The sequence below is a fragment of the Ursus maritimus genome, unplaced genomic scaffold (genome assembly GCF_017311325.1).
Source record: "Ursus maritimus isolate PB19 unplaced genomic scaffold, ASM1731132v1 scaffold_30, whole genome shotgun sequence".
In the NCBI taxonomy this organism is placed as follows: domain Eukaryota; kingdom Metazoa; phylum Chordata; class Mammalia; order Carnivora; family Ursidae; genus Ursus; species Ursus maritimus.
In genome coordinates, this window is record NW_024425564.1 from 22,107,059 (window position 1) to 22,128,831 (window position 21,773).

Genomic DNA, 21,773 nt, shown 5'->3' on the forward strand with positions numbered 1-21,773 from the left:
CCTCATGTTTTCGGTATATGGTATCATACTTAACATCCTTTTATTTTGTGAATCCCTTGACTTATTTTTATAGATGTGCGAAACAAAAGCAGTAAAATTAAGCATTTTTCTTACTCATACTTATGGTCTTTCCTTTCCGCTCGGCGTCTTTAACATTTCTTGTAGGGCTGGTTTAGTTGTCATGAATTCCTTTCACTTTTGTTTCTGGGAAATTCTTTGTCTCTCATTCTATTCTGAATGATAGTCTTGCTGGATAGTGTTCTCGGTTACAAGATTTTTCTTTTAGCACTTTGAATATATCACGCCACTCCCACTGGCTTGCAAAGTTTCTGCTAAAAAATCAGCTGATAGGGGTTTCCTTTGAATGTAACTTTTCTCTTGCTGCTTATTTTTTAAAGATTTTTATTTGACAGAGCACACACACAAGCAGGGAGAGAGGCAGTCAGAGGGAGAGGGAGAAGCAGGCTCCTGGCTGAGCAGGGAGCCCAATGCTGGGCTCGATCCCAGGACCCTGGGATGACCACCTGAGCCAAAGGTAGACGCTTAACCAACTGAGCCAAACCAGGCACCCCTCTCTTGCTGCTTTTAAAATTCTCTTTATCGCTACTTTTTGCCATTTTAATTATGTATCTTGCTGTGGACCTCCTTGGGTTGATTTTGTTGGTGGTTCTATGCCTCTTGGATCTGGATATCTGTTTCCTTCCCCAGATCAGGGAAATTTTCAGCTATTATTTCTTCAAATAGATTTTCTGCCTCCTTTTCTCACTCTTCTCCTCCTGGGATTCTTATAATGTGAATGTTACACTTGGTGGTGTTGCTGAGTTCCCTTATGTCTATTTTCATTATTTTTCTCTCTCCTGTTCAGCTTAATTGCTTTCCATTACTCAGTCCTCCAGGTCACTGATATATTCTTCTTTTAGTCTACTCTTTATTCCCTCTAGTATACTTTTAATTTCAGTTATTGAGGTCTTCATCTCTGATTGGTTCTTTTTTTGTCTTTTTGTTGATGGTCTCACTGAGTTTTTCCACTCTTTTCTCAAATCCAGGGAGTATCTTTGTGACCATTACTTTAAATTTTCTATCAGGCATATTATCTATTTCATTTAACTCCTGCTGTAATTTTATTCTTTCATATGAGACCTAGTCCTCTGCTCATTTTGTCTAACTCTGTGTTTCTGTGTGTTGGGAAAGTCAGCTATGTCTCCTGCTCTTGGAAGTAGTGGCCTTATGAAGAAGAGGCCCTGTAGTGCCCTGTCCCCTGGTCACTAGAATCTGACACTTCATGAGTATCCCCCTTATTTGTTGCATGGGTCCTATAGTTGTGGGTAAGCCACATTTGCCTTCAGTCCAGTTGTCTGCTATGGCTCTCTTTGCCTGTTGTGGCAGGGTTTGGTCCCTGTGTTTTTAGTGGGCATATCTGGGGCCACTTTGAGCTTGAGTTGAGTCAGACCCAGGGGTTTGTGAAATGGCATAGTACCAATGTGCAGGGCATTTTCCCTGTATTGTACCCTGAGAAGCTTTCATTGTTTGGAGGGGGCTGCAGTCAGACTAGATGTCTGCCCCCTCCCCTCACTCCCCCACAGTGGGACTGGCACATGTGGGACACTTTCCCTCTCTCTAGAGCAGGAGTTACTTTGGAGTTCTCATGGCTCTTGAGGCTGCTCGCACACTGCCAGGCTTCTGATCTCTGTTTAGACGTGCTCCCGCCAAGGGCATATTGGAGTGAGCAGATCCTCAGGAAAACACAGGGGTGGGATGTGTGGTGCCATTGAGTCACACGCATGTTAAAGATTCTATAGTAGGGGCGCCTGGGTGGCTCAGTCGTTAAGCATCTGCCTTTGGCTCAGGTCATGATCCCAGGGTCCTGGGATCAAGCCCTGCATTGGGCTCTCTGCTCCACTGGGAGCCTGCTTCTTCCTCCTCCACTCCCCCTGCTTGTGTTCCCTCTCTTGCTGGCTGTCTCTCTCTCTGTCAAATAAAATCTTAAAAAAAAAAAAATTGTATAGTAGCTCATTAAAAAGGTAAAAAGTAGATTGATTTCAACATATTGTATTTCACCCAATGTATCCTAAATATTGACATTTTAACATGCAATCACTATAAAAACTGAGATCTTCTGCCTGCCCTGTGTGTGTGTGTGTGTGTGTGTGTGAAGTCTTCACAAACTGGTGATGTGTTTTATGCTTATAGCACGTGTCAGTTTGCACTGGCCATGTTTCAGGTGTTTAGGGGCCGCAGCTCCAGACCCATGTGTCTCACTCTTCTCTTCGTTCTCCTCAGTCTTTGATCCTTAGTTTTGCCTGTTCTTTCAGGCACTTTACTCTTTTCTCTCCTGCTGCTTGTGACTCAGCTTGTAGTTACTATGGCTTATTGTTGACCTCCTCATGAATTTTGGTCTAAGCTGCTTTTGGAAACCAGTTACTATTTGTCCGAGAGCTGATGTCATGGTAGGAGGCCCTCAAGGAGACTGTTGTTATCTGAGACACAGGTGTCTCTAGGCACACAGGAGCCTGCTCCTCAAGGGGGTTTATTGAGATGGAGGATTATTCAGTTTTTGTATATGGTGGAATAATCTTTATTTTGAGCTTTTAAAAGTAAGTGATATCAGCGAATGAGAATGAATGTTGTGTTTAGTGTATTGGAGAGTAAAATATGTGCGCCAGGTGAAATCTTTGTATTCAAAAAATGCTCTTTACAAATCAGATGGAATTCTATAGAAGTCCAAACCATCTCCTTTGCTCTGCTGCTAAGGTAAGTTACTTCCTATCTTTGCAAGATCAACTACATAATCATATTGTGTATATTTGCCTGTATAAACACAGGCGCAAATGTGCATCTAACAAACATAACATCAAAGTAACTTTAATTTCTTTTCATCTTATCGCAAAAAAATCTAAACAGTTGACAAATATCCCAGTGCAGTTATTTACAGTTATAGAATCCTATAATTTTTCAGTATGTTGATACGCATGTGTATACTTCTGTCTTTTGTTAGAAACGGAAAATATGAAGATCCTCATTATTTGCCTGAAGAAGCCTATTAATATTGGCAACGAGGAAGTGTTGAAAATAGAAATCCATTTTGATTTGCAATTCAATATATTACAAGCTTCCATGGAAGCTTTAGGAGAAGACAAACAGGTGGCAGATTTAGTTCTTCTTGATTACTTGAAAATGTTTTAGTATGTTTCCCTGTCTCTAACTTCCTTGTTGGGTTTTGATGTGAACATTTGCTCAAACAGATAGCTTGGTCTTCGGAATATCATGTAAGAAGAATTGAAAAATCTGGGTTCTAATTCTGGTTCTTTTTATATATTATTGCCTTATGTAGGACACAAAGCTTCTTTCTGCCTTCAAATGCTTTATTCCATTTATTGCAAACAGTTAAATTTTCTAGTATAACATCACCACCTCACCACATTCTTCCAGAGTTTTGAGGATACTTGCTGTGGGCTTCTTAGCATTTCCTTCTCTCCCTCTGGCCCTTGAGGACCAAGGGAAATCACTAGAAATAGCATCTCTTGGGGAGTTGTTCTGAAGTTCTATCTCCTGGTGTTATGGTGAAATGTTCTGCACCTCTTCTAGACTCCTCTGGCCTCCAGATCTCTGACTACAATGTGTCCTATCTATGTCCAAGAGCACAACACCTTTCTTTATCACAGATGGCAGGCAGAGAAAAGATATTTGTGACAAAAAGACCTAAGATACTGTGGTAGTGGCCATTAGAAGGTTGAATTAAGAGGTCAGAGCCTTGAGGGAAGAAGCCTAGGGCATATTTCCTTTTGGCATTAAGCTGTTTATGAAGACATGTTATATTCTACAAAGGGCCCTGCAGCAGAGTTTCCAAAGACTCACCCCCTGAAGAGACCATTTCATGGAGGAGTATGAGAAATAGAGTAGAATCAATCACTTAATAAAAAAAAAATCTATATCCTGTTACCTATGAATTGGCCTAATACTGATGCTAGACTGGCTGATGCCTCAAGAGGGAGGGCCTCCAGCTCCTCACCAAGGGGGTTCTTGGCTTTATGGGAGAACAAATAAAAGAGCAAGCCATGTAGAGAAAAGGACAAAGATTTATTAAGTCTTGAGGTAAAGGAACACCTTCACAAAGTAGTAGTCTCTCCTCCCAGATGAGGAAGCAGACCCAGTCCCCTTACCCCTTGCCTCTAACAAAGGGTTTTGTGTGTTTAAAATTACCTAACTGTATAGGGAGGGGCTTTTTACTTTGGGTTTATCATTTACACTTGGCAGTAAGATTCACTTCCTCTAATTCATGTCTGCTGTGTTGTGAGCCTCAAGATTTCCTTAACAAAATTAAGAGTTTACTTGTCTTTAAAGGTCATGTGGATTTTTGGCTTGCATTTCAGATGTTGCCCGACCAGACAAGAAGCTCCTCAGAACTTTCTGGTAAATTTGAGAAAGAAGACCCTGACATTCCTAGCGACCGTGAAAGAGAGACAGGTATACTGGGAAATAAAACTTCTTACTCTGAATTCCCTTTAAAAATAACGATAAACCCTTACTTGAAAGAGGTCACTGCAAGCCTGTGGTGCGTGAGAGTAATAAATATACCATTGTACTACAGAGAACTAAGTTGCTAGTCACCTTGAATCCTTTTCCTTACCCAATAATACATTGTCTTGGGGGTCATTTGGAAATGACAAAAGAGAAAAAAATGATAGTCGTGGCTGGAGGCAGAAGATGGGGCATGGAAGGGCCTGGCTACTCACAGAGCTGACCCTGCACACATCTATTAGGAGTTACATCCCAAAGCTGTTTCTCAAAGTGCCCGTAGATTTTGGACTTGGAAGTTTGATGCAGGGTGTAATTACCAGATCTTACCAATAGATGGCGATGTACCTGCAGTGTAAGGTCCCATGAAGAATGTGTTCACCATGTTGCATGGTTATTGTTACCACTTTTTTTTTTTTAATAATGATTTTTTATTATGTTAGTCACCATACAGTACATCCCCGGTTTTCGATGTAAGGCTCGATGATTCATTAGTTGTGTATAACACCCAGTGCACCATGCAATATGTGCCCTCCTTACTACCCATCACCAGTCTATCCCATTCCCCCACTTTTAATGCTCTTTTTTTTCTGTGTATAGACCAGAAAGAAGAATCCACCAAGCTGGCAGAGTTAATGAGTGCCAGAGAGGACCACTGCCTAATAACTCGCCCCTTAAATGACCAGTCTGAGCCTGTTGTGAGTATGGGATCCTGGGTATAAGATTCTGAACGGTGTCTACCAGGCTGCTGACAGGTGGAAGCCACCTCTCCTGGCTTGTAGTCTATTTTTTTCCCTAACCAACTATTTCTCTCTTTTTGTACCATCCTCACCTTTTGGATCATTCTTGCCTGGTGTGTTTATATGTTCTCTTCTTTCACACAACTTGGCTCTCCCATGGAATGTGTGACTTGGCTGGCTTTGCCTCAGTCCCTCACTTGGGATCTGGAGACCAAGATATAGGGGAAAAAGAGTCTAATGATTGGAGTCAGCCCTGGTTTTCACTTACTAGATAGAGGGACTTGGGAAAATTAATGTCGCTGAGTCTGAGGCTTCTCCTCTATAAACTGGAGGTAATAGCTGGTTCAAACTGTAGCCCTCTTACATACTATACGTTTTGTTTTTAATCATAACATACTGCTTGGCATATACAGGTATTCAGGCCTCATTTTCTTATATTTGATTACCTGGGTATTATACAGAAGTGTAACGAGAGTGTTTTTGATACTGACAAATCTCCTGAGGGCAGATATATCAATTTTTTGGAAGAGCCAACAGTCATTAATCATTAGTCAAAAAGCCTGGTATCTTCGTATTTAGTAGAAATGCTGTTGTTTGGATATGTAAAGTAACTCCAAAAGAATCTTAAAGGAGAGACTTCAAAGTCACCATAATTTTTTTTTTCTGCAGCAAACAAAAACAGTAGATAGTTCACCTGAAGAACCGAAACCGGATGGCCTACAACAAGGTCAGCTTTTTAAAAAAAAATCTATCCGAAGACTTGAGTAGCACGCTTACATGTTTACTTGAGAAGCTTAACCATTTTCATTTTTAATTTTCATGATTGGAAGTCACTTCAAAACATGAATATTCTTCAGTCTCACAAGAACCATCAGTAAAAGTTCAGGATCCTGAATTAAATGACAAATCTAGGTATGCGATTTTCAAAATTAATAAACCATGTCGATTGCTATTAATGTGACTAGTTAACGTATAAGTCAACCGTCTTTCCATCTTTTCTGCAACTGGCCACACCCCACACAAGGAGAGAGCATTGTGTGCAGTTTTCTGTGGACTGATTTGAGTAGTGCTGGGATGTTCTCCTGGCCTCTAGATCGCTACCGTTATACCCCTAGTGATACGCTTGGTGATCGATTTCTCCCCAGCCATGAAACATGTATCACCTGGCATTAATTTGCTACTTTTCCATGTAGGCCAATGAAGAATGGGTCATAGGACAAGTAATTTCTTATAGCTTTATATAGACAATTAGAATAAAATTGTGCATATTTAAAGTATGCCATTTGAGTTTTGACATGTCTACACCAAGTACCATCACTACAATCAATGTAATGAACCTATCCATCTCCAAGATGTTCATGTCCCCTTTGGAATCCTACCCTCTTGCCCTTTCTGTCCTCCTTACCTGTCTCCTGCAATCACTGATCTGCTTCTTGCCATGATAGATGAGTTTGCAATTTAAAAAATCTGATATAAATGGAATCAAAGAGCATGTACTTTTTTTTCTACCATTTCTTTCATTCAACATAATTTTAAGATTTATCCATGTTGTGTGTATCAATAGTTCATTCTTCTATATTGCCAAGTAATAGTTCCTTCATGGATGGACCACAGTTTGTTGACCCATTCACCTGTTGATGGCCATTTGAGGTCCCAGTTTTTTGTTAGGAGTAAAGCATTTGGGATCATATATATAAGCCTTTATATGGATGTGTATTTTCTTTTGAGTAAATACATAGGAGTGGAATGACTAGATCATTGGTGGTGTATGTTTAACTTCTACAAAACAACAAAAACTCTGCCAAAATGTTTTCTCAAGTGGTTAAACCATTTAACATTCCCACCAACAGTCTTTGAGAGTTCTAGTTGCTCACATTCTTGCTAATACTTGGTAATGTTAGTCTTTTTCATCTTAGCCATCCAGTGGAAGTGTAGTGATATTTCTTTGCGGTTTTGATTTGCATTTCTGTAATGACTAGTGGTGTTGAACAACTTTTGCATGTATTTTCCTTCCATCTTTATCTCTTTTTGGGTAACATATCTTCAAATCTTTCACTATTAAAATAGATTACTTGCTTTAAGTGTTCTTTATATATTCTATATACAAGTCCTTTATTAGATGTGTTTTACATACATTTTCTCCCTGTCTGTGGCTTTTTATTTTTATGTGTCTTTTTTAAATCTTTAATGGATAGTTATTGAAGGCCTGCAGTACATAGCTAATACAGCTTATTGTTAGACACCTAATAACCTTTACTAAATTCATTCAATTCAATATACTTTATTCAGTCTTCACCATATCCTTAAGGAATGTATTATTTATACCTCCATTTGCTAAAGGAGGAAATGAGGACAACAGAACTTAACGACGTATCCATGAAAGTGTTGGCTTAACATGTCTCTAAAGAGCAAAAGTTCTTAGTTTTTATTAAGCTCAATTGATTTTTTTCCAATTGGTTTCTTTTATACTTTATGCTTTTTTTTTTGTGATGTGCTTAAGAAATCTTAGACAAACTCATGATCAATTTCACTACATTTTTGTTCCCCTATACTTTCTTCTAGGGGTTTTATAGTTTTAGATCTTATTTCAGTTATAAAGCATTTTATGTTAATTTTTAAAATTGTGTGAAGAAAGCGTTTTTTCCCCCTTCTTTCTCTCCCCTCCCTCCTTTCACTTTTCTTTCATATGGCTGTCCAATTATTCCAAATCATTTATTGAAACAATTATTTCCCCCCATTGAGTTTTCCTGGAAACTTTGAAGACATCAGTTGACCATACAGGTGTAGCTCTATTTCTGAACTGTGTACAGGCATCCTTTGGAGATATTGCAAATTCAGTTCCAGATCACTACAGTAAAGGGAATGTTGCAATAAAGCAAGTCAAATGACTTGGCTTCCCAGTGCATATGGAGGTTGAAATTACATTATACTATAGTCGATTATAAGTCTATACTAAGTATGCAATAGCATCATGTCTAGACACTCACTGTATATACTTCAAAAATACTTTTTATTGCTTAAAAATGCTATCTGAGCTTTCAGTGAGCGTCTTTGTGCTGATAGCAGCTCTTGCCTCCATGTTGATGCCTGATGACTGGTCAGAGTGGTGGTTGCTGAAGGTGGGGGTGACTGGCAATTTCTTCAGATAAGGCAACAATGAAGTTTGCCACACTGATACTTCCTTTCATGACCCATTTCTCTGAAGCATGAGATGCTCTGTAATAGCAGTTTACTCACAGTAAAACTTCTCTCAAAGTTGAAGTCCATCCTCTCAAATCCTGCTGCTTTATTAACTAAGTTTATGTAATACTCTAAATCCTTTGTTGACCTCTCAAGAATCTTCATAACATCTTCATGAATAAATTCCATCTCAAGAAACCACTTTCTTTCTTCATCCATAAGCAGCACCTCATCTGTTCAAGGTTTATCACGAGATTCCAGCAGTTCCGTCCCATCTTCAAGCTCTACTTCTAATTCTCTTGCTCTATCTACCACATTGGCAGTTAGTTCGCCACTAGAATCTTCAACCCTTCAACGTCATCCATGAGCATTGGAATCAACTTCTTCCACACTCATGTTAATGTTGATATTTTAACCTCTTCCCATGAATCATGAATGTTCTTACTGACATCTAGAATGGCGAATCCTTTCTAGAAGGTTTTCAATGGACTTTTCCCAGATAGGTCAGAGGAATCAATATCCATGGCAGCCTTAACCTTATCAAATACATTCTTAAATAAGACTTAAGTTGAAATGACCCCTTGATCCATGGGCTGAAGAATGGATGTCGTTAGCAGGCCTGAAACAACATTCCTCTTGTTGCTCATCTCCACCAGAGCTCTTGAGTGACTAGGTACACAGTCAGCGGGCAGTAAGATTTTGAAAGGAGTCTTTTCTTCTGAGTGGCAGGTCTCAACAGTGGGCTTAAAATATTCAGTAAAGCACATTGTGAACAGATGTGCTGTCATCCAGGCTTCGTTTCATTCACAGAGCACGAGCAGAGTAGATCTAGCATCATTCTTAAGGGCTCTGGGATTTTGGAATGGCAAATGAGTGTTGTCTTTAAGTTCAAGTCAGCAGCTGTATTCCTCCGTAACAAGAGACTCAGCCTGTCTTTTGAACCCAGGCATCGAGGTTTCCTCTTTAGCTATGAAAGTCCTAGATGGCATCTTCTATTTGAAGGCTGTGTGTCTACATTGAAAATCTGTTTAGTGTAGCCACCTCCAATAACTATTTTAGCTAGATCTTCTAGATAACTTGCTGCAGCTTCTGCATCAGCACTTGCTACTTTACCTTACACTTTTATATTAGGGAGATGGTTTTTTCCCTTAAATCTCATGAACCAACTTCTGGTCTGTTCCAACTTTTCTCCTGCAGCTTTCTCAGCTCTCTAAGCCATCATGGCTTAAAGGAGTGTTGTGGCTGATTTGGTCTTCTGTCCAAACCACTACTGTATCTCATCTTGAAATGAGGTAGTGTTGGTCTTCAACTCTTTAAGTTGTCTTGACTATACTTAGTCCTTTGCATCTCCATATACATTTTAGAATCAACTTTACAAAAAGTCTTCCAGGTTTTGACTGGGATTGTATTAACCTTATTGGTCATTTGGAGAAGAATTGACATCATAGTAGTGTTTTCACGGTCTCAAACATGGTGCATCTCTTCATTTCTGGAGGACTTCTTCAATTTCTCTCAGTAATGTTTTATAGTTTTAAATATATAACTCAGATAAACTTAAAAACATACAGAAGTATTTCATATTCCTTGCGCTCATATTCTTTAAAAATTTCTATTACTGGTTTCTTATCCTATAGAAATGCAGTTGATTTGTGTACATTGATCATATATCCTACAACCTTGCTAAACCAACTTACTACTTTTCATAGTCCATCTGATAGAATTTTATCATTATATATGTTTTAAGTACTTAATTTCCAATAAAGTGTAGGCAATAAACAGCCTTTTCTTCTGTAGTACATCCCCAGAAACAGTTGTGGGCATGATACTTGTTTACTGCATAAGTGAACATATTACTTTGACTTTCTCATTGTTCAACATTCCTGAGGAGCCACATTCGATTTTTTCCCTCAGTTTTGCGATATAATTGCCATACAAATCTGTAGAAGTTTTAGGTATACAGCATAATGACTTGACGTATATATATTGCAAAATGATTACCATAGTAAGTTTAGTTAACATGAAGCTCCTCATAAAATTACAATTTTTTCCCTTGCAATGAGAACTTTTAGGATCTACTCTTGGCAACATATACCATATGTATATTACATCCCCAGTATTTATTTATCTTCTAACTGGAAGTTTGAAACTTTTGACCACTTTCATCCACTTTTGACCACCCCTACCCTCCCAACTTCCACTTCTGGTAACCACAAAACTGATTTTTTTTTTTTTCCTATGAGTTTGGTGCTTTTTTTTTTTTTTATTATTCAAGTATAATTAATATACAGTGTCATATTAGGCTCAGGAATATAATATAATCATTCAACAATTCTATTCATTTCTTAGTGCTCATCAAGACAAGTGTTCTCTTAACCCCCTTTATCTGTTTCACCCATCGCCTCATCTACCGCTCTTCTGCCAACCACCAGTTCTTTCTATTTCAGCATCTGGTTTTTATTTTTTATTTTTGTCTCCTTTGTTTCTTAAATTCAACATATGAATGAAATCATATGGTATTTGTGTTTCTCTAATTTCACTTAGCATTGTACCTGCTAGGTCCATCCATGTAGTTGCAAATGGCGTTTTTTTTTTTTTATGGTACATAAAATGTACATATACACCACAATTTTCCTTATCCATCTATCAATGAGCACTTGTTGCAGTTTTAAGTTGGGCTTTTAATTCCGTATGTAAGTAAAAACAAATAGTATTTGTCTTTCTCTGACTTCACTTAATATCCTCAAAGTCCATCTATATCATTGCACGTTGCAGGATTTGCATTGTTAGGATGAAATAGTATACCACATCTTTATCCATTCATCTATCAATAGACAAGTTGTTTCCATATCTTGGCTATTGTAAATAACATGATAATAAACACGAGGATGCAGATATCTCTTCAACAGTGATTTAGTTCCCTTTGGATATGTACCCAGAAGTAGAATTGCTGATTCATAGGGTAGTTCTATCTAAAAATTTTTGAGGAACCTCTGTACTAGCTATTTTACCTTCCATACTGGCTATACAATTTACGTTTCCACTAATACTGCACCAGGGTTTTCTTTCTTTCCACATCCTCACCAACACTTGTACTCTCCTGTCTTTTTGATAGGAATTCTAACAGGTATGAAGTAATACTTCGTTGTGGTTTTGATTTTTATCTCCCTGATTAGTGATGCTTTGCATGTATATATTAGCCATGGGATTATCTTCTTTGGAAAAAAACCTTCTCTTCAGATCCCCCACATATATTTAAATCAGGTTGCTTGGTTTTTTGCTATGGAGTTGTAGGAGTTCTTTTTATATTTGGGTATTAACCCTTACCAGGGTATGATGTGCAAATACTTCCGCCCTTTCTGTAATTTGCATTTTTATTCTGTTAATTGTTTCTTTCGCTGTGCTGAAGCTTTTTAGTGTGATGTAGTCCCAGTTTTTTAGTTTTTGCTTTTGCTTTTGATGTTACATACAAAAAATTGTTGCCAGGACCAATGTCAAGAAGCTTTTTCCCTGTGCTTCCCCCCCCCAGATTTGTGGTCTCAAGTCTTATGTTTAAATCTTTAATACATTTGAATTAATTGTGAGTATTGTACAAGAGGAGTCCCATTTAAGTCTTCTGCATGTGGTTATCCAATTTCCCTGCATCATTTATTGAGAAGACTATTTCCCCATCGAGTGTTCCTGGCTCCCTTGTTAAATATTAGTTGACCAAATATGTCAGAATTACCTCTGGCAATATTCTTAAAGCTATTTTGTATGACATTAATATGGCCACTACTGCTTTCTTTTTCTGGTTTAAGTATGGCATATCTTTTCCCATTATTTTACTTTTAGCCTTTTTGGGTCTGTATATTTAAGGTGGGTTTATTATAGGCAGCATTGGTTTTGCTTTGCTATTTACCTCAATATGATAGTCCGTGTTATTTATTGGGATATTTAGACCATTTACATTTTATATGATATGGTTGCATTTATATCTATCATATTATTGTGCTATTTGTTTTTGATTTGTTGTGTCGTTTGCTTTGTTTTGTTCCACTTTTTTTTTCTGTTGTGTTTTGGATAAATGGAATATATTTTATGGCTCCATTTTCTCCTTTGTCAATTTTTTTGGTATAACTTTTCTTTAGTGGTTACTTTATATATGTGTATATATATAGATATATACACACATACATACATGTATGTGTGTTGTGTGTGTGTATATATGTACATATACACATATATATACATATATATATACACACACCTATATATATATAGTGTGTATATATATATATATAGTATTTAACTTACCACCCATAACCTTTGGATAACATTATATTGCTTTACACATAAGCCCTTAAACACAACTCTAGGTTTTTGCTACTTTTATCATACAAATTACTTTTATATGTTATAAACCTCTAATTATTGCTGTTTAAAATAATTCTAATTTTAAAACACTTTAAAAATAAGAAAACTTTATGTTTTACCACATACTTACCATTTCTACTGCTCTTCATTCCTTTGTATAGATAGAAGTTTTCATCTGGTATCATTTTCCTTTGCTTGAAAGTCTTTAATATTCTTGTTCAGGTCTCTTAGTGATTAGTTCTTACAACTATTACGTGTTTGATACTGGGTATAAAATTTCTAGGCTAACAGTTTTTTATTTCAGTAATTTAAAGATCTTGCTTCATTGTCTTCTCACTTCATTGTTTCTGGTGAGAAGTCTGTTGTATTTCTTATTCCCTTATATGTAAGGTGACTTTTTTTCCCTGAGAGTGCTTTTCAGACTTTCTCTTTGTTAATAATTTTAAGCAATTTAATTGTGACATGATTTGGTATAGGGTTTTTTTTTTTTAATGTTGAGCTTAGGGGTTGTTAAGCTTCTTGGTATGTTGGTTTATAGACTTTTATTAAATATAGAAAATTTCAGGGGTGCCTGGGTGACTCAGTAGGTTAAGTGTCTGCCTTCAGCTCAGGTCATGATGCTGGCCAGGGTCCTGGGATGAAGCCCCTACATTGGGCTACCTATACAGCAGAGAACCTGTTTCTCCCTCTCCCTCTGCCTCTCCCCCTGCTGTGTGTGTGCACTCTCTGACACATAAATAAATGAAATATTTTTTAAAAAGAAAAAAATTTTCAGTCATTATTTCTTTAAAGATTTAGCCTTTCTTTTTTCCTTCAAGTTCTCCAATTATACATATATTAGGCTATATCACACAGCTTACTGATGAATTGACTTTTTTCCTGTTTCATTTGTTTTTATTGCCATATCTTCAAGTTTACTAATCTTTGTAGTATCCAACTGCTCTTAATACCATTCAGTGTACTTGTCATCTCAGAAATTGTTTTTCATCTCTAGAAGTTCTTTTTGAGGTTTTTAACATCTACTTAACAACTTCAAGCTATTCTCAACTTTCTTCACTTTATAACAGTTATAATACCATGTTCCATAATATACTTGTCTGCTAGTATATCTCTTGTGACATTTTTAAGTTGATTTCAGTCAATTGATTTTCCTTCTCATGATGTTTTTTTGTTTTTTTCCTGCTCTTTTGCATGCCTAGTAATTTTTGATGATAGAATTCGTGAGTTTCTACCTGGTCAGTAATTGGATATCTGTGTATTTCAGTAAATTCCTTGTACTTTATTCTGGGATGTGGCTTAGTTATTTTAAAGCCAAATGATCCTTTTTGAGGTTTGCTTTTAAGCCTTCTTAGGTGAGAGTAAATTATCCTTTAATTTAGGAATAATTTTTCCCTACCACTGATTTCAGTATGCTTGTGAATACTATACCTAATGCTCCATCAGTTAAAAAGGTTTCTCTGTGACTAATAAAAACCCAAACTATTCCCAGTCTTTTGAGTTCTGAGGATTATCTCTGTCTTTCCTTGAAATAGTTCTTTCCCCAGCCGCAGGTAGCCTTATAGGCATGATTGGTACTTCTATTATTAGGGTTCTCCAGGAAAATGGAATCAATACAATAAATATATAGGAAGGAGATTTACTGTGAGGAATTGGCTCACATGATTATGAAAGTTGAGAAATCCCCACATCTGCCATCTGGAGACGCAGGAAAGTCAGTGATGTAATTGCAATTACAAGAGTCCAAAGGAGGTCTGAGAACCATGTAAATGGTTGCTCACTAAACTTATTTTACTAATGGGTCATGACTTGTAGTTTAGAAAAATTGTAGCTTAAAATCCCTAATATAGGCAGTAAATTGAAGGGGTTTGCAGATAGAGCAAAAGGCAAGAAAGCTGATTAATGACTGTAGACGTTATCCAGGCAAGAGATAATGGTAATTCTATTCAAGAGTTTCTGGAGGAAGAATGGATTCACTGGCAGACAGAGTGGATATGGTGGTGTGAGGGAGGAGGTGGAGACTGTGTAAACCCCTAAGATACTTACCTTGGCTAACTGAATCATTGGGGAACGTGGGAAGGTTCAGTTTCAGGAAGATTTGTAAGTGTTGAATGTAGGTGCTAGGCTGTGTTAGCCATGTTTGGGGGCTTACAGGAAAGATCTGGATTAGAGATAGAAACTCAAATGACACAGTATCTAGATGTTTTAGGCATCATCATTGCACTTGATTTGATAATTATTCCTTTTAAAGTATGGTGCTCATTACCGAACCCTATATTCTAAGCATGTTCTGGTTAAAGCAATTGTCTATTAATTTTTTGGCTTTGTTTTCTGCCATTCTAGCCAACTAAAATTGTACTGTATAAGATATATATATTAACATCTCTGCTTTTTCCTCAACTTGCCTTTTTGAATTCTGATTCTGTCATTTTTCCTATCAGCTTTCTCTTTCAGGCTCTTATTTGATAGTATGACAGCTTGGCCTTTTAGAATTTTATTCAAAATACGAATAGGTCTTTGACCTTATTTCATTCAAACTTAACTGCTTTACCACTTGACTTTAAAAATAATCTTGTAAAGCATAGGGTGTAGTTCTTTTTGTATTGTTTTTATCTGGTTTTTTACCAGGGTAATGCTTGCCTTGTAGAGTGAATTTAGAATCTTTCATTCCTCTTTTATTTTTGGGAATAGTTTGAGAAAAATCAGTATTATCTGAACTTTAAATGTTGGTAGAATTCACCTGTGAAGCCATCTGGTCCCAGATTTTTGTTTGTTGGGAGTGGGATTTTTTTTTTATTACTGATTTAATTTCTTTGCTAGTAATTAGTCTGTTCAAATTTTCAATTTCTTCCTGATTCAGTTTTAGGTTATATGTTTCTAGGAAACTGTCCATTGTCCGATTTGTTGGCATATGATTTTTCATAATATTCTCTTATAGTTCTTTGTATTTTTTTAAAACAGGCTTTTATTTTAGAAGATTTATGTTCAAATTCTGGCTATATGACTAACTTGTTGAGTAATCTTGTTTATTTCATTTGATTATTTTAATTTAAAGATTTTTATTAGCATGAGAGAGCACGCATGCACGCGCTCATGAGCAAGCATGAATGGGGAGAGGGGCAGAGGGAGAAGCAGACTCCCTGCTGAGCAGGGAGCCCACCAAGGGGATGGATCCCAGGACCCTGAGATCATGACCTGAGCTAAAGGCAGACACTTAACTGAGCCATCCCGGTGTCCCAAGCCTTTGTATTTCTGTGGTGTTATTTCTTAATTTCTGATTTTTTGAATTCTGCTTTGATGAGTCTGGGCTAAAGGTTTATCAATTTTGTTGATCTTCTCAAAGAATCAGCTCCTGGTTTCATTAACCTGTTCTATTGGAAGATTTTTTTTCTGTCTCTATCTCATTTATTTCTGCTTTAATCTTTATTATATCCTTCCTTCTATTGGCTTGGGCTTTGTTTTCCTTTTATTAGCTCCTTTAGGTACAAGGTTAGATTGTTTGAGATTTTTCTTGCTTTTTGAGGTAGGCCTATCTTGCTATAAAATCTTCACCCTTGGACAGCTTTTTCTGCATCCCAAAGATTTTGGACTGTTGTGTTTTCATGTTCATTTGTCTCCACGTAATTTTTTGATTTCCTTTGATTTCTCAGTTGATGCATTCATTATTTAGTGGCTTATTTAGCCTTCATGTATTAGTATTCTTTCCAGATTTTTGCTTAACATGTGATCTATTATGGAGAATGTTCTATGTGCACTTGAAAAGGTGTAGTCCACTGTTTTAGGATAGAATGTTCTGAATATATCTGTTAGATTGATCTGCTCCAATGTGTCATTCAAAGCTATTTCCATGTTGGCTTTCTGTCTGGACGATCTATCCATTGACGTTAGTGGTGTGGGAAAGTCCCCTACTATTAATCACAACTTCTGTCTTCATTATGTTTGATATTAGCTGCTTTATGTGTTTGGATGCTCCTGTGTTGGGTGCATAAATATTTACAATTATTATAGCTTCCTGTTGGATTGTCTCCTTTATCATCAAGTAGTGTCCTTTTTTTTTTTTTTCTTGTTATAGCCTGTTTTATAGTCTATGTTGTCTGAAATGAGTATTGCTACCTCAGCTTTGTTTTCACTTCCATTTGCATAATGTTTTTCCATCCTTTCACTTTTTTGCATGTGTCTTTAGGTCTGAAGTGAGTCTCTTATAGGCAACGTATGAATGGATCTTGTTTTATCCATTCAGTTACCCTATGTCTTTTTATTGGAGCACTTATTCCATTTATATTCAAAGTAATTATTGATAATTGTTGATAAAATGTACTCATTGCCATTTTGTTACTTATTTTGTGGATGTTTTGTAGTTCTTTGTTCTTTCGCTTCCTTTGTGGTTTGATGGCTTTCTTTAGTGATAAGCTTGGATTCCTTTCTCTTTATTTTTGGTATATCATAGGTTTTTGATTTGTAGTTACCATTAGGTTTGTATATAACATCCTATGCAAATAGTCTATATTAAGTTAATAGCCACTTAAGTTTTAACCCATTTTAAAAGTACTAAATTTTTACCCCCTCCCCCTGGATTTTTTTTTTTTTTTAAGATTTATTTGAAAGGGGGTGAGGGGCAGAGGGTGAGAATCTTCAAGCAGACTCCCCACTGAGCGTGCAGCCCATCATGGGGCTTGATCTCACTACCCATGAAATCATGACCTGAACCAAAGCCAAGAGTTGAATGCTGAACCAACTGAGCCACCCAGGTGCCCCTACACCCTCCCCCTGTTTTATGTATATGATGTCATACTTGACGTGTTTTTGTTTTGTGATTCCTGGATCAATTTTTTTTAAAGTATAATTGATATTACTGCTTTTGTGCTTAACCTCTGTGCTGGTTTTATAAGTGATTAACCTACTACTTTTATTATTTTGCATTTACCTGTGAAAACTTTTCCTTTCCTAATTTACTTACCCCTGATTATGGCCTTTTCTTTCCACTCAAAAAAATTCCCTTTAATGGTTCTTGTAAGTCTTGTTTAGTGGTGATGAGCTCCTTAACTTTTGTTTGGGAAACTCTTTATCTCTCCTATTCTGAATGATAGTCTTGCTGAATAGAGTATTCTTGAATGTAAGTTTTCTCCTTTCAGCACTTCGAACATACCATGCCACCCTCCTCTGGCCTGAAAAGTGTCTGCTGAAAAATCAGCTGATAGCTTTATGGTAGTTCTCTTTTATGTAACTGTTTTCTGTTGTCTTGCTGCTTTAAAAATTCTATCACCGCTTTTTGTCATTTTAATTATTATGGCTTGGTGTGGGCCTTCCCGGGTTGATTTTGCTGGTGTTTCTCTATGCCTCTTGGATCTAGATTTGTTTCCTTCCCCAAAGTAGGGAAGTTTTCAGCTATGATTTGTTCAGATAAATTTTCTGCCCCCCCTGTATCTCTTCTCCTCCTGAGATCCCTATAACACAACTGTTATTTAGCTTAATGATGTCTGAGTTCCCTTCACCTATTCTCATTTTTTATTTTTCTTTGTTGTTCAGCTTGATTGTTTTCCATTACTCTGTCTTCCAGCTCACTGATCTGTTCTCTCTAGTCAACTATTCCATCTAGTGTATTTTAATTTCAGTTGAGTTCTTCATCTCTGATTGGTTCCTTTTATATTTTTTCTTTCTTGGAGGTTTCACCGAGGTCCTCCACTCTTTTCTCAAGTCCAATAAGTATCTTTATGACCATTACTTTGAATTCTTTATCAAGCATATTGGCTATCTCTGTTTCATTTAGTTCTTTTGCTGTGATTTTTGTCCTGTTCTTTCATTTGTGACCTATTCCTCTGTCTCCTCATTTTGTCTACCTTTCTGTGTCTGTTTCTGTGTTAGGAGAGTCAGCTGTGTCTCCTGCTCTTGAAAGTAGTGGCCTTATGAAGAAGTCTTATAGTGCAATGTCTCCTGTTCACTAGAATCAGACACCTTAGGGATGTCTATGTGTGTCATGTGTGCCCTACCAATGTTGCTGAGCCATGTTTACCTTCAGTCAGCTACAATGGTTCACTTTGCCTATTGTGTGTAGTGTTTGGTCCCTGTGCTGCTAAGGGCCGGTGTTGGGCTTGTAGTTGGGTCAGACCAGATACCTGCCCTCAGACCATCTGCTGGGCCTGCAGTTGCACTGAATTGCAGAGCACTCTCCCTATGTTGTCCCCTGAGAGGCTTTTGTTGGTGGGCAGGGTCTGCAGTCAGACCAGATGTCTGCCCCAGTACATCTGTTAGGGTTGCAGTGACCACAAAACTATAGGGCTCTATCTTTGTGTTGCCCCTGTGAGGTTTTTATTGGTGGGCAGTGCCAGCAGTCAGATCAGATGTCTGCCCCCAGCCCACCACTGGGACTGCAGCAAAAGTGGTGTGTATTGTTATCTTCCTGTTTTCCGCAGAGCAAGAGTCACTTTGGAGTGGTGTTGGTCACTGTTGGGGCTGCTTGCAGAATGAGATATATCAGCATTGCTTTTGAGGAACTCCTGCCAAGGGTGGGGGTATAGGTTTGATGGGGTGAATGGATCCACAGGAGAATGTAGGGGTGGGGTCCATGATGTTAACAAGTTAGATGCCTGCAGGTGTCCAGGTATCTAGGCTGGGGAGGAGGGAGAGGAATGGTGCCAACCAGCTCTTTTGTTCTTGGAGAAATCTCCTAAAGATCCCTGCTCTTCCAGTGCACATTCTGAAATTAGTAAACAAATTTTCCTGTATACCTTACGTGCCATTCAAATTGCTGCTTCTATGCTGTATCTTGGAGGGGTTGTAGGTTATACTGGGGTTTTTAATGGTGGGGACTCAGTTTCCTATCACACCCCGTCCCCAGCCTTCCCAAAGCCAAGCCCACTGATTTTGAGTACCCAGAATTAAATGCCACTAATTGTAAAAACTCGCAGAGGTAAGCCCGACTAGTTTTCACAGCCAAATGTTATGGGGACTCCTCTTCCCTGTGCAAGTCCCCCGTGCCTGGGGTGGAGTCTACTTCTCTCCCTCTCCATCCTTGTGGTACCCTTGATGGGAGTTTGGTTCCAGATAGTCCCACTATGCCCTTCTCACTGTTTTTGATGTGGCCTCCTCTCTATGATTAACCACACACGGTCTGTTCTGTCAGTCTTTGGGTCACTTTTGGGTTAGTTGCACTGATGTGGCTGTTATCTAGGTGCTTTTGTGGAATGAAGTGAGCTTAGGATCCTCCTATTCCACCATCTTCCCCTGCATTTGGTCTCCATGAACTTACTAGTTTCATTAAAATCCATTGGTCTGTCTTTCAAGTTGAATCAATCTTTTATAAATGCATGGTTTTGTGACCTCATTCATTAGTTGGTTATAAAATCTTAAGTTATGCAGCTTTTAAAAATGTTGATGCATTTTATTACCCAACATAAAAAAATCACATTAATACCCCCATTAATTTCGTCAGAAATGCCTTAAGTATTGGGCAGTGTTGTGTTGGCAGATCTGAATTTTTCAAATTCAGATTTTCACTGAAAAGCTTGAATTTTATCCTTGGCAAAATATATTGTCAGTTCTGTTAGGCTCACTTCATTTGTTTTTGAGAAAATCTCTGCCATCAACTGTCAGTTATTCTTTCACCTAAAGTTAGTGTTTCATGGGGGAAAAAAGTACTAGTCCGTCTCATGACTCAAATGATCACAGAAGTCCTTTTCCTTGAAACAACCTTTGTACTTACACATGTAACAGAAGTGTTCTATGTGTCTTTCCCATTTAATCCCGCAGAATATAGAGACACTTGCTCAAGGTTTGAGATTTAATAAAGGTGGTAATTTTTACTGCTTTTCCAAGGTATTCTTAAGTGAAACTGGATTGTGTGTTTTTTTTCCTTGCAGGTGTGAGATGGTAAAACAGCCAATGACTGCTAGTACAGGTCGATGCCACTAGCATGATCCATGTTAAGGCATCATGAGTTTTATCCATATTGGTTTTGCACCAACAGAGTAAATGCCAACACAGTGAAAAGTGCAAATAAAGTCTTCTGAAGTTGTTTCTGACTTTATGAACTTCTGAATGGATGTTGAGGGTCCCCAGAAACCTATACTAGATATTAAGCTTAACTTATACAAGATTTTCTTCTTGTAGAGGGGAAAATCAGGTAATAAAAAATGCCTGCGTGCTAAAATCAAAATAAAGCAGGGTTTTGTGACAGAGGGGCTTTCTTACCTTGGGTGGTCATTAAAGACTCCTCTGAGAAGGTAACATTTAAGGTGAAACCTAAGAGCAAATAGAACAGGACAGCTGGCCCAGGCTCTGAAGCAGAAATGGCTAAGGAACAGAAAAAGGACCACATTGTTAAGCATAGTGAGTGAAAGGGACTTGGTGTGAGGGAAGGTCAGCGAGATAGTCAATGTCCACACTGGATTGGCCTTAGAAACTAAGATAAAGAGCTGGCTTTTATTCTAAGTTTGAAGACTTGGAGGGGATTGAGCCAAGGTGAAAGGTGACAGCCACCTTGTACTGCCCCCAGGAGATGCGTCTTCCCCTCTTCCACTTCCTTTCTTCGCAGATGACTATATCTAGTTTTGAAATTGTAACTGCTGACTGTAAAGTTGTGAATGTAAGTGGAAAAATCCCAAAAGATTGCATATGGCATGATACTCTTTTTATAAAATAAAAAATAACTTCTAAAATACTATAGTCGTGAGAACTATATAAAAAGGAAACCAAGGGGATAATAAATTCAGAATAGTGATGACCTCAGATAAGGGAGTCAGGAGGACCAGTTCAGGGAAGGCCACACAGAGATGTAGGTCCTTGTCAGAGCTCAAGTTCTGATGTTGTGTGGTGGTTTCTTGGTGTTTATTACCTTATTAAGAACAAATGAATGAATGAAAGTAGGCTGGCCATGAATGGGCCAATAGTAAGAGTCTACCAGGATCGTGACAGGATCATGACTGACCCAAATTTATGCACTTGGGGTTTAATATAAAAAGGAAATAAGAGTGTGGAAGAAACAAATCTAAC

The 21,773-nt window shown here is 37.8% G+C and overlaps 1 protein-coding gene across 1 annotated transcript in view; it reads left to right on the forward strand.

The window, feature by feature from the left end:
* Positions 1-21,773, forward strand: part of SYCP2L (synaptonemal complex protein 2 like) — a 105,844-nt gene that overhangs the window by 27,362 nt on the left and 56,709 nt on the right. The window contains exons 15-19 of the mRNA XM_008692812.2: positions 2,996-3,141; positions 4,371-4,464; positions 5,116-5,213; positions 5,925-5,982; positions 6,086-6,167. Coding sequence (XP_008691034.2) covers positions 2,996-3,141; positions 4,371-4,464; positions 5,116-5,213; positions 5,925-5,982; positions 6,086-6,167 — 478 coding nt within the window. The remainder of the gene's footprint in view (positions 1-2,995; positions 3,142-4,370; positions 4,465-5,115; positions 5,214-5,924; positions 5,983-6,085; positions 6,168-21,773) is intronic.